Genomic DNA, 12,407 nt, shown 5'->3' on the forward strand with positions numbered 1-12,407 from the left:
CAAACAAGATAATGATATGCATATTTAAGTGAAACATCTCCTAAACATTAATACATATCATGTGTTTCATAAACTTTCACCATCTGCTTCCTGTATTTTCCCCCTCTTCTTTTTTCACTTTTGAAAATGTATTTCACCATCAGTCCTTAAATTAGTCTCATGCACATTCCGAACAAACTACAGGTTGTTGCCCTGCAGGGGATTTTTTTCCTGCCCTGTTAAAGTTTCCTGCTGCTAAACTTTAAAAGAAGGGGGAGAAATTTAATCTTTCTTTAATTAAAGTACCTGGTGGCTTTCTTTTAAGCTCAGTGGCTTTGATTATCTTTTTTAGCTTGGTTCTTTCTGCCAGGTCGTCTTTTTTTTTTTTTCCCCTTTTCCTTGCTACAAATAAGTGTACACTTTGCACATGCAAGTTGTTTCCAATATAAATGCCAAGCATATTTTCCTAGCTTTTTCCCCAACTAAAAAAAAAAATTTTAAAAATCAATAATGTAAAATAATATTGGGAAGAATCTCCTTTGAAAGGAACTGATATGGTAAGCCTGGTCACTATGACAATGCGGTACCAGTTTTGATGAAACTTGGACGTTCTGCTGAGTCCTTCTAAAAAGGATCCTGTTGTTCAACCCCAAATTCATAACACAGTTGTATTGATGTTTGTCTTGTGGTTTGTGCTCTTTATCTCCTGTATAGGAAGGTGAGGAGTGTGGGAAAACCTGGCTAGAAAAGATCTGTCCAGATCTGGGCTGGCCTGTTAGGGGGCTGGCAGGGCGCTGTTCTGCAAACATGGACCTGCCTGGTATTCTTCTGTCGTCTGCCCTTTCTGTATCCTTCCTTCTTCATTAACTTCTCCCTCCCTGACTCGTACGTGGTCCAGAAGTGATGTCTTTTCCCTCAGATTTTTAATAATCATACTTTTTTGTTCTGTCCTTTCATTTCACCTGTCCCTTTTGTTTTGTTTTGTTTTGTTTTAATATATGCTTTGTCATGTTGCTCTCTGTCCTTCTTTGTTTCTTATTAGTAATGTACTGTAAGACCCCTGGTGAAAAGAAAGGGCACATACAAGTCACACTAGTGTAAAGCTGTTCCAGATGGAAACCTTTATCCCGAGCAGCAGTGATGCTGTTCTTGTTGCACACAGCTTTATTTTGTATATTCAGGTGGGAAAGACAGGACAAATTCACTTAGCCTTCACAGTTCCTTGTTCTCCAGTGGGAATTACAGCAGCAAGCCCTGTATGCAGATAGAGGTTTGGCTGCTGGCAGCAGTTATTGCAGCCTGCTGTGGCTTTCAAGATGGCAAGTTGGTATGGAGGAAAACCTTGCAGGGCTCCAAGTGCTTCCCCCTAAGCCTGTACTTGGTGTTGCCATAGGGACCTGCGCTAATTCCATAGTGCAGAAATGGCAGAAAAATTGCCAAGTTGTCAGAACCTGTATTTTTCTGTTCCCTTTTCTAAAATTGAAGGAAAGACAACATCAGAGGGATTTTCAGTGGGAAATAAAATACAGGGCAATTCTGCCATGCATCTAGAAGCATCTAAAGTGTTACATTTAGGAAAGGCTGGATGCAGAGATGTAGAACAGGCGGTGTCATTTGGGCAAGGAGAGATTGTATTTATAGTGATTAAGTGGCAGAGGTAGGGTTGAATTTTAGGGAGCTTTTCTTTTTTTAGAAATAAGTTTATATATAGAAAAGTCTTCAAAAAAGAATTTGAAAAGCTTGTAAGAATACTCTTGCTGATTTGCTCGAAGAGGCTTTGTATCTTAAGATTATATGAAAATGATCTTTCAGCTGAGAATGTGGTAAGTAGCATAGTTTACATCAAGTTTCAATTTGGGCTGGCTGAATGAAATTTAACTGCACTAAGATCCAGAAATTTAACTGCACTAAGGTCCAAAAATTTATCAGTCCCAAAGACAGTTCTTTGATCAGTATGTGCTGTGTGTGCACCCAGGGAGAAGCCCATCTGCAGGAGGACTGGGGATCTCTCTTAGGATGCATTTCTGCCCTCCTGTCTTCTGGGTTGCTGTGTGGGGGTGCAAAATGTCTGTGACTTCCTGAAAGCAAGTTTACTTGAGATAAACTGCGGCCAGTCACACTTGCAGGGGACAGCTGTGAGGTTTTCAAATGAAACCCTGCAGTGCTTGAAGGCGGGTGATGGAAAATGATGTCTCTAGTCTACTCCTTTCCTGGACACAGATTTTTCTCTGTAGCATGGACTGTTTTCCCTGTTTTGCTGGCTGGCATGTACCACATGGAGCTTGCTCTCCTTCATTGAGTTTTTGCCCCTTCAAGCACTGGGAGGTACTAGAGGAAATGTTGAAGTAATCATCACATGGACTGCACTCTGGTCCACTAAGGACTCTATCATTCTTATGATTTTGAAGGTGTCTGCTCTAACTCAGGGAACAAGGCATATGTAGGTACCAGGTGCAATAAAAGGGGGTAAGGGTTCCTGGGACTGACTGTGGATGAAAGGTCTGGTATGGAGTTACGATTATAAATCATTAAGGGGGGGGGGGGGGGTTAATCGTCTGACTAGCAAGAGCTCCTGTAAGGGAGCCTTGGGAAGTTACCTTTCTCTGGTGGTTACCACTCATCAGCTGAAGCACTGTGACCAACTGTGCACAGGGCATGTCCATTGCAGCATAAACAAAACCAGGTTTGTTTAAGGCATACTCAGTGATGTTGGCTACCAGCTCTGGACTCAAAGTGTACTCTTTTTCAGGGTAATTTGGTTGTTTAGCTGCATGTTTAGTTATGAGTGGATTAAGTATTTGCAGTTCTTTTGTGCTACATTGCGATTTATTATGTCCCTTTGAAACTGGTGACTTTAAATGTTTTCTACTTGATTTAAGAAATCTCTCGCTCTTGCCCATTTCTCAGCCGAAAACAAGTCTCCACCTCGGCCCTGCGGCTTGAATCACTCAGACTCTTTAAACCGAAGTGATCGCATCGATGCAGTGACACCAACATTAGGGAGCAGCAACAACCAGCTGAACGCGTCTTTCCTCCAAGTGTATGTTCCGGACTACTCAGTGAAAGCACTCACAGACATTCAGTTTGTCAAGGTAGGAAAAAAGCTGGAAAGGCCCCACTGGAAAGCTGGGCTTGGCTGGTAGGATGGAGAGCCTGGGGAAGGGAGGGCCCTCTAGATTGGTCTGTGAGTAAATAAGATTATGAAAGCAGCCATTTAAAAATCACTTTAAATTACTTTTTCCCAATATCTGCTGTCCATTGATTTGTCTTCACTGTTCCTCTCATTTAGGCTTGTAAGTAGATTGGTCACATAAGTTTCTGGATTTCCTGGAGGTCCCTCGAGGAAAGATTGTAGAAAATAACCTCTCTCTGCTTTTAGTCATGAAAGACATATCCTTGTGAAGCCTTTGGAGCCATCTGAAATGGAGACCCTTCATTATCAGACAGTGCCCTTTTCTAAAGGATGATACATTTTCTGTTGGTTGCAGTTTTTATTCACTTCTGATTTTGGTTTCAGTTTGGGGTTCTTGATCTTACTTTCCGACTTGTCATCTTTCTTCTGCTTGGAGAAGTCTTGGACATTTCTCTTTATCTTAACTTCACATGTTAGGCTCATGTCTCATACTACCAGTGAGTTGCTGCATGAATACAGCTCTGTCCCCCAGCATGGTGCATCCCACGCTGAAATGTGTGTGAGTCCTGTGGGATAGGATATCTAGCAGAGCTGAGGAACAGCTAATGCTGGCAGTAATTCCAGCCCAGCTGGGAGTCCAGGGAAGCTGACGTCCCATGGCCAGAAGTTGACCTTGATGCTTTTCTTAAATTAAGTGCACGTTCACAGTTTCTCTGTATGCAACTCAAATGATTTGTGAACTCAACTTCTGTCAAAATTAATTCAATATTATGAATGTGGAATAGAGTAGAAATACTAGAATGCTAAATTGATTATTCTGTAACCAAATTTTAAAAGGAGAGTACATTCTTGCATTCAAAACTTGACAGATGCAAGTGTACTAGTCGATGGTTCAAGCCTTCAAGGTTTAGATCAGTAAATATTTATCACCAGGCAAGTGATTCTCACTACAAATTTCAATGGCTAATATGCTGTACAGAGCAGCTGCTCATCTTATGCTGGTTTATGTGGAGTCCTTCCAACTCTCGCTGTGTTCATACTAAGGCTGAGGCTAATGAATGCTAAACTGTCTGGTGTCTCTGCAATCAGACTTGCACACCTCTTTTTGCATCACTCCGCTTTACACATAGGACAGAGTACTCAACTTCAGTGTTTTCACTGTGCCACATGGGCATTTATTCAATTAATACCTTGTAAACCAGGGTTGTGAGCTGCTCGTGCATGTTTGGATTTTGCTTTTGGAGTTGTGACCTGGTCCATCTGACTCTCTCCGTTTCCAGTCCCTCTTTTGCATTGCTACTGAAACTTAAGGTTTTCTAAAAGTCGTTTCACCTCTTCCACCTTCCTGCCTGCTGAGATAACCCACTGCCATTGTAGCACACGGGACTGCCAGTGCACGTGCATCCTGCTGCCTGTTCTGGCTGAGAAGGCTGACCCGGAGGAGTTTACGGGGCTGGTTGCTTGTGGCTCCAGGAGGAATTTTTCCCTCTACCACCATATGCAAATATATCGGGCTATAGGCTTCCATGCCTTTGGGGCCTCGTGGGCAGTAACACTCCGTGCTCTAGGCTAGCTCCTGCCATGACTGTTCTGCTGAGTGCAGAGACCAGTGGAAGACTTAATGGGTTGCTAAATTGGACTCATCTCTATGGGCATCCCAGTCTTTTCTAAAATCAAATGTCCTTATGTATCAGAATAAGGCTGTAGCTCCTGCTGCGTTTGCTGGCCTAGACAAAGCAGTAAGGCTTGTACCCTCTGGCTCTATAGGGACTCTTAGGGCCTCACCAGGAGCTCGCTGAAGTTGGGAGAAAGACTTCACTGAACTCTGGTTCTGGCCCTAAAAATGTGCATGGTTAGAAGCAAATGGAGATCTGATTTTAAAATCTCTGCATAGGAGTAAATCCCTGCCTTTGTACAGCATGATAATTGCACAGCTCTGTGCTTCCACCCTGTCTGGAAATGTCACCATGCTGTGGTGTTGAGTTGGGATGCTCTAGGCTTGCAAAGCGCAGGGATGTTTTAATAGAAACAGGTAAACAGGGGTTGAAGTGTGATCATCTGGAAAGGGAGGGCACTTTATTTTATCAGTGTGTCCCATGGGAGACACAAAAGTATGACTGGCTATTTTTGTTCCTTCCTTCCGTTCTTGGAGCAGATCTCAAGACAGCAGTACCAAAATGCCCTGATGGCATCCCGGATGGACAAAACACCTCAGTCCTCGGACAGTGAAAACACTAAAATCGAACTGACTCTTACGGAGCTGCATGACGGTTTGCCAGACGAGACAGCAAACCTGCTGAATGAACAGAACTGTGTGACTCACAACAAGCCCAACCACAGTATGCACAGTGAAGGAGCGATCTAGGAGCTGACTCCCCACAACCCACCCATCCCATCTCCTCAGCAGGACCAGCCCTCGCTCCTTCCTGCCTCCTCCCCGAGTGTGAACACCGTTAGTATGTGCTTGCAACACTGTGCTGCATCCAGTGTTCTGAGACCAAAGACTTTTACGTCCGTTCTGGGAGCAGAAGAGGAAGAAACAGGAAGAAAGGAGCAAAGAGCAAGAGAGACTAAAGCCCCAAGTGTACTTTGGGAATGGTGAGCCACCCTTGAGAACGATGAAAATACTTCTTGCAAAGTAGAATCATGTTTATTTTTTATCTGTATTTTTGATCCTTGTTGGGTTTTTCCTCCTCAAACACATATGGAGAAGTTTAAAAGCTCCTCCAGTTATTTTTTCAAGAGAGATCATGTTTTTAAAAAGTATTTTGCAGAGTTTTAAATTGTTTCTGTCCCTCCCGAACCTCAAATGGGCTCTGTCGTGGTTTTGTGAATTGGTTCCAATGTCCTTAGGCCTCTTTTCACCCCTCTCTGGTCCTTTTTGTTGCCCTGTTGAAGAAGTTAGTAACTGGTACTTGTATGTTATTTGTGTCCTAAGAATGAGCAAGCTTCAAGGAACCTCTGGTTTCAGCCACCTGGAGGGCCAAGGGATGAGTATTATTACATTCTTCCAGTTAAGTTTCAGGGAAGGAGTGATTACTTTGGTATTTAATGATCTCTCAAATTTCAGAAGGTTTCTTTGTAAAACAGGCAAAAGCCTTGTTACACTTACAGTTTTGTAACCTCCAAAAACTTTGTGTATGTTGAAGATGATACTGGGGGGGAAGGAGTTAATTAGCAAAACTGCAGTTTCGTGAAATGAAAGCCGGGTGTGATTTTCCATAGTGAAGTAACTGGGTGATTTTTCATTGATGTTCCTGACAATTGCATGGTGAGGTAATGTGCACACCCCAAAATGACACGCTTTTAAGCACTCACGTGCTGTAGTGGTCTGCGCACCATTGCCTTGGCCAGAGCAGATGTGCAGTCTTCGCTAAATAACAGAGAACATCAGTTCCCGTCCCCCCTTCAATCTCTAGTATTAACACAAAAGATGCTGCTACACTTATGCCCAAAGTACATCCTCCAGGTGACAGTAAACCTCTGCCAGTGCAAGGATGGGCTCTGCTGAGGAGTCGGGACCATCCTCTCCTCTCCAAGAACTGACAAAACTTTCCAGACGCGAGTGTATTGCACTTCAGGGATTCGGAGAGGTTCGTTTCCAGGCTGTTCCCAGCCACATTCCTTCCTTTGAGTGGATTTAGTGCATTTCCTTCTCTCTTGCCCCTTTTAACAGCCATTTTAGGGATTACCATGGTAGCAGAGCAGAGAGCCTCCCACCCAGCTGCTGCTAGTGCAGGGCGCCCTGCGTTGGGCAGCAGAAACCAATTCCTCCACCCCAAAAACCTGAATGCAGACTGGGTGCAAGCAAGTGGCACCCTGTGGCAGTTGTGCATCACACATTCCCCACTCCCACAGATGGAGTCTAGGTCCTCAAATGAAAAAAAAGTGCGTGTCCCCCAATCCTCTCCCCTTCCAGTGCTGTCTCAAACAAAATGTGAACATTGCCCTCAGTATCTGGAGTGATTAATAAATGAGGCATTGCGGTTTCTCTATTTTGAGACCATTCCGTGGCCCCTGGCTACGTAGCATTTCCCTTCCTTTCTTTACACTCAGATAATCTCATCTGACCCTCAAAGAAGACCCCAGCCCCAAAGGCAACTGCCAGGGCTCTCTGTGCCTGCACGCCTGCCCTGTCTCTCCTGCTTGCAGGCTGGGGAAGGCACTTGCCGCAAGTTCCTGCGGTCCGTCTTTGCGAATGATGGCTGGAAAGGTGCAATATTTTGCTGCAGGATCTCCCCACAGGAAATTGGAGTGTGTGGTGTCAGAGCCGATCGGGTCTGCGTGTGTGTCTCCTCCTCTCCCTTCCGCTTCAGAAAGCAGCCCTAAATTTTGCTGTCCTCCCCGATGGGAACGGTGCCCTTCTTCCTTGGGGCCACCCATGAGGATGAAGTCCCCACAAGGGGGCATAGAAATTGCACAGTATCTAACTTGTGCACCCAGTGAGGAGGAAACAGGGCCCCCAAAACCTTACTCTCACATCTACCTTTTTATTAACTTTTTTTGAGTTCCATCTAAAAGCGTTTCCTTAGTCTCTATCCTCTGATGTGCACCAGCCTGCCACTGCTGAGAGCACACGGCTCAGCGTCAGCACAGGCTGACCTAAGCCCCGCTCGTTCCCGGAGAGCTGCCAATATTGCACCTTTCTCGCAAAGCGAAATGTTGAGATGTTACAGCGTTTGTCCTCGGCGAGGAACTTGCCTCGCCAGTTTTTATCTAGCGTTGCTGAATGTAAAAGTTTGTCGGAAGTGTTTGACATGGTGGTGAACTTGAGATGCAGTATCCGTTTTGTCAAACCTGCCGAAGGACGGAAGGCTCAAGTCAAGGCAGCTCTCTCTCTGGGACGAGGTTGCTCGCTGGATCTGACTTCTGCTTCTTATGGCAGGTTATGGATTTGTTTCAGTGTCTGTTTCCCTTTAAAAAAAAAAAAAAAAAAGGCAAAAAAAAAGCGCCAATTTTTCCAACCAAAGCCATGTGATCCCAAAGCAAATACCTCCTGCTTCTGCCCATGCTGCACTGTTCCAAAATTTGCAGGCGATTTTTTGCATGACTGTTTTTCATCATTTGTACAGATCCAATAATGGAAAGTGAAATAATTTCCATAAAAATAGTTGATTATAGATGTGTTTCATATGGAAAATATGTACCTGACCCAGAGAGGTTAGGAGCTGCTACTACTAATTAGCTTGAAGAGCAAAGCATGGTCCTCTCCCCAGAGGGGAAAAAATCCAGTCTCCCTGTTCTCAGGGTATTTACAGTTTTACTGTTTAACAAATGCAAGGGGTTCCCAGCCCTCTTGGTGGGAACCATCACAAGCAGAGGAGCCCAGCACCCAGCTCAGGATCACTTCTGAGCCTCCGGACGGCGTTTGCCGGCACCGGGGCTTGGCTTTCCCGACTGCAATGGAGATGCCATGACGTCTGAGTCTGCGCCCTTGCAGTGGGTGTCCTGCCAAAGCAGGTCTGCTTTCTCTGCCTCGCTGGCTGCCCGCCTGCATTCGGGTGGGCTCAGATGCCAGATGCTGTGCCGCAGTGCCATAGGGACGCTTGGCAGGGCTGCCGGTCGTTGCTGTGGCGCAGGGCACCAGCTGGTGGCTTTGGGAATTGTTGGACTTGACCTCAGTCCTCGGCAAGGCTTTGACTCATAGAAAGGATACTGCATCTTCCTATGTCAGCTCCTACTGCCGCCTTTGTTTCCCTCATCCGTCTGCCTCCGGGTGCAGGCAGAGGGGTGGACAATGGCCTGTTGGCCAGGGGAGGCTAAGAGGGCTTCTAGCCATGGTTTCTACTGTCAATACAATTTTGCACAAGAGTTCTTTGAAGTGAGGTTTTCAACACTAATATCTTAAATGCACAACTGTGAATTATAACTTTTACACTCCTGTTGGTTGAATTTCCTTTAAATGAAATGAACCTGAATCTGTTGTAACTATGATTTTTTTTTTTTTTTTTTAATTCTCTGTATTGACAAATCTTTGTAAAGAGTGAAGGAATGTTCTTGCTTTCCAATGAGAATCTTTCTCCAAACGAGACTGACTCTGGTGACGTGGAGATCATACGAAGCACGCTAGTTCTGAGTGGAGAGGGGCTCAGGGTGGGCTTAGCAAACCAACCTCGGCCTCTCTGTAGACCCCAAGTTCAGACCCTCCAGAGTTTACAAAGCACTTGTTGTTTTATTCCCAGCTTGTCCGCTCCCTGAAATCCCTGTGCAGCTGACGGCCGCTGCCCCGGAGGAGCTCAGGACGGGGTGTCCCACAGAGGGACGAGGCATGCTGGCAGGGTGTCTGGGCTGGCCGGGGAGCAGGGGCCCCGAGGCTGGCGTGGCAGGACGAGGTGCTTCCCCCATCCAGTTGCACCAGCAGAGCGAGCTCCACGGGGCAGGGCCTTCCACCGCTCTCCACTTCTGCTGCAAACCTGTAGTCGTATGTAGTTCCCTCTCACGCTCTTTTTGCCCCCATGCACACTCCTGCTCCGGACTGAGCAGGGATGGGATGATGCCAAGACCTGTGTGGGGCAGCTGGAGCTGGAGCTGGCTGCTCAAGGCTTGCAGTTCTTGGGCCCCGTTGGAAGAGGGGTCAGCCACTCATTCACATTGTGCTCGCTGTTCTGTTCCTCCTCTCTTCTCCTGGGCTTACTCCCCTTTTCCTCACCGCAGGGTTTTTTTTGTTGTTGTTTTTTTCTTCTTTTCTTTAAGTGCCTTTTTGTGCGGGTGGAGCTGGCAAGAGTAGGAGTCTCAGGATATGGCCCTTTGCACTCACCGCAGACCTGGGGAAAGCTCAGGGGGAGCAGGGCGAGTTGCCCATGATGGCCCATGGACATCACCCCTTGCTGCTTCTCAGCCTTCAGGGCCCAGCTCAGATGAGGATGAGATTTTGGCACTGGTGGTGTCAGGCTCTGGCTCAAATCAGCTCAAAGAAAACCAAAGAGGTAGCTTCGTGCGAGGGGCTGCTTGGGCAGCGGTGGTGCTTCCTGTGATCTCTGCAGAGCTCAGCCGAGGGACGTGGGGGTGTGGATGGCAAAGAGCAGCGCTGTCTCCTCACGAGCATCCTGTGTAAGTATCCTACGTGATGGAGAACACAGCCGCATTCTCCAGGACCCCTTGGAACATGCATCTTCCTTGTGCTGAAATACACTATCTATAGAAATCATTCCCACATGAAAGATGTACCATATTTTATATGATACCTAATACACACGTGTGTGGTTTTAAAACTAGTACCTGTGTACCAGTTGTCAAGTTATCCAGTGTCTGGATTACCAGTAGAAAACGGGGGCTGGGAGGCGGGGAAGGATGCTGCAGAGAGTACCTCTTGTTGTGATGCTAACTTGAGGCTTCATCCCAAAGGTGTCCGACCAGCGTTGAGGGGTTCCTGCGTTCGTACTGTGCACTGCCGTGTGCGAAGCTGGCACAAAGCAGAAAACCAGCATGTGCTGAAAGGCTCGCTGTGACATGGACCTGGGCTTGCTGCCTGCCCCACTGCCTGGCTCTACGCTGGGGGTCTAAATAGACCCAAAAAAGTACCTGGTCCTTGGATACTGAGAGTTGGTTTGGCCCAACAGTGAAATGATGAGCTTAACTAACATGATCGAAAGCTGGGCATCTCTTCATGGCACAGAGGACAGAGCAGCCTTCATCCTGACTTGATCAGCAGAGAGGACAAGCTCTACACTACAAGCTGGGCTGGGAAGCCGCCCTTATCCCTGCTCTGTTGTTATACTTGCTCCATCAGTTGCAGGTCTCTTGTTGGTGTGATCTCTGTGGTGATGCTGGCCTCACACCCATGTGTCGGCAGCACAGGGGACTTGGAGACATCCACAGCTTCCCGCAGAGCCCCACGGACAATCCCACTCTTGTGCTGGAGCCTGGCTTCACGCTGGGTTGCATTCCTCCGAGGTTAGTTTTTCGGCCGCGTCCTTGAGGCTGTGTCGAGGCGAGGGGATGCTGTTGCTGCGGGTCCAAGGCGGTACGGTTGAGCTTTTCGGTCTGGTTGTGCGTATTTGCTGTTCTGTTAGAAGCTGGACACTGAAGATGGTGGAGGTCAAAGCATTCCCTAGGAGAAAGACTTGGATGCCAGGTTATCGCAGTGCCTTTCCCTGAGCTGCAGGGATGGGAAGGGGGTACCGGCAAGCGGCCTCCAGCCCGGGGCACGGTACAGGTGGCGGAGGGAGGTGTTTCACAGATCGGTAGTGCTGAACTCAGTCAAAACGACATCTTGTTGTTCTCATTATCCTGAGGTCAGGCTCTATAGCAGTTCTGCACCTTGGAAATACGGTACTCAAAGCTGCTGGTCTTCTGTCTCCAGCTGAAAAACATCTTTCTGCTCTCTCCTGAGGTTTCTCCTTCAGGTCCTGTTTTCCTCTGAGTAGGGCTGATCACTGGGATCCTGCAGAGGACGGTGCCCTGGCTGCTGTCACCCCTCCAGCGCAGATTTCTGGCTAACAAAGTGCTTGATGTTTAATCCGTCCCCCAGCAGGAGAGGTTTGGCCGTTCTTGACAGAAGCTGCCTGTCAACCGGGCTTGAGGTTTTTCAACTGTCGTGACCCAAACAAGCGCCTGAAACATGCAAAGGCTGTGGGCGGCTCCAATGCTCCAGAGGTGGATTTGATGTCTCTGTTGTCTTCTGGAAGCAGTGCGGCAGGCGGTTGATAGCAGGGTTTGTTGGGGAGGAAGGGGCTTGTCCCAGCATTTAGTGCTTTGGTGGAGTAGTCCAGCATCCCATTTCAGCTGTTTGGAGACCGCAGAGCTTTATAAAAGGAGGTGGCTTTTTTTATCCTCTGGGCATTGCTGTTGTACCAAATCCTTCCAAATTCAAGTGAGAAACTTGTAGGTGTCAGATGAGTAGCCTGGATCATAGGCCTTTAGTTGGAAGTGCCAATATTGGATGCATGCCTTCTGGATTCGCCCAAAGATCAATGTGGGAGGGTGGAGGGGACTCCCAGTGAGCTCCTCTGTTCACAGAAGTGACAGACTGGCCGGGCTAGATCAGCTCGAGCATCATCCCTGCTCTAAAGCCTCAGGTCCCAGCAGGCTGGGCTGGGCTGGTTTGGCTGGCGGGTTTTTACCCAGGGTACGTGCTCTGGCCTTCTGCATCGTGCTGGCTTGGGTTCAGCAATGTGGCTTTCTGCGGCTGCTGCTCTTGCATCGGCCGAGGCTGTTCCTTGGCTCTTCTCACTGTGGTTTGTCTGAGTGTTCAGGAAGGCGAGAGAAGGAGGTGCAGCAGTCAGGAACGGGCAATGCTGTGGCCGTCCTGCTTCATTCCTCGCACTAAGGGTAGGAGGTGCTGCTCAAGGGACTC

General features: G+C 47.4%; 1 protein-coding gene across 1 annotated transcript in view; it reads left to right on the top strand.

The window, feature by feature from the left end:
- CNNM2 (cyclin and CBS domain divalent metal cation transport mediator 2) overlaps window positions 1-5,915 on the top strand; it is a 116,933-nt gene extending 111,018 nt beyond the window's left edge. The window contains exons 7-8 of the mRNA XM_009578649.1: window positions 2,887-3,071; window positions 5,268-5,915. Coding sequence (XP_009576944.1) covers window positions 2,887-3,071; window positions 5,268-5,477 — 395 coding nt within the window. The 3' untranslated portion in view covers window positions 5,478-5,915. The remainder of the gene's footprint in view (window positions 1-2,886; window positions 3,072-5,267) is intronic.
- Window positions 5,916-12,407: the final 6,492 nt, after the last annotated feature.

This window comes from Fulmarus glacialis, unplaced genomic scaffold (genome assembly GCF_000690835.1).
Source record: "Fulmarus glacialis isolate BGI_N327 unplaced genomic scaffold, ASM69083v1 scaffold2295, whole genome shotgun sequence".
Taxonomy (NCBI): domain Eukaryota; kingdom Metazoa; phylum Chordata; class Aves; order Procellariiformes; family Procellariidae; genus Fulmarus; species Fulmarus glacialis.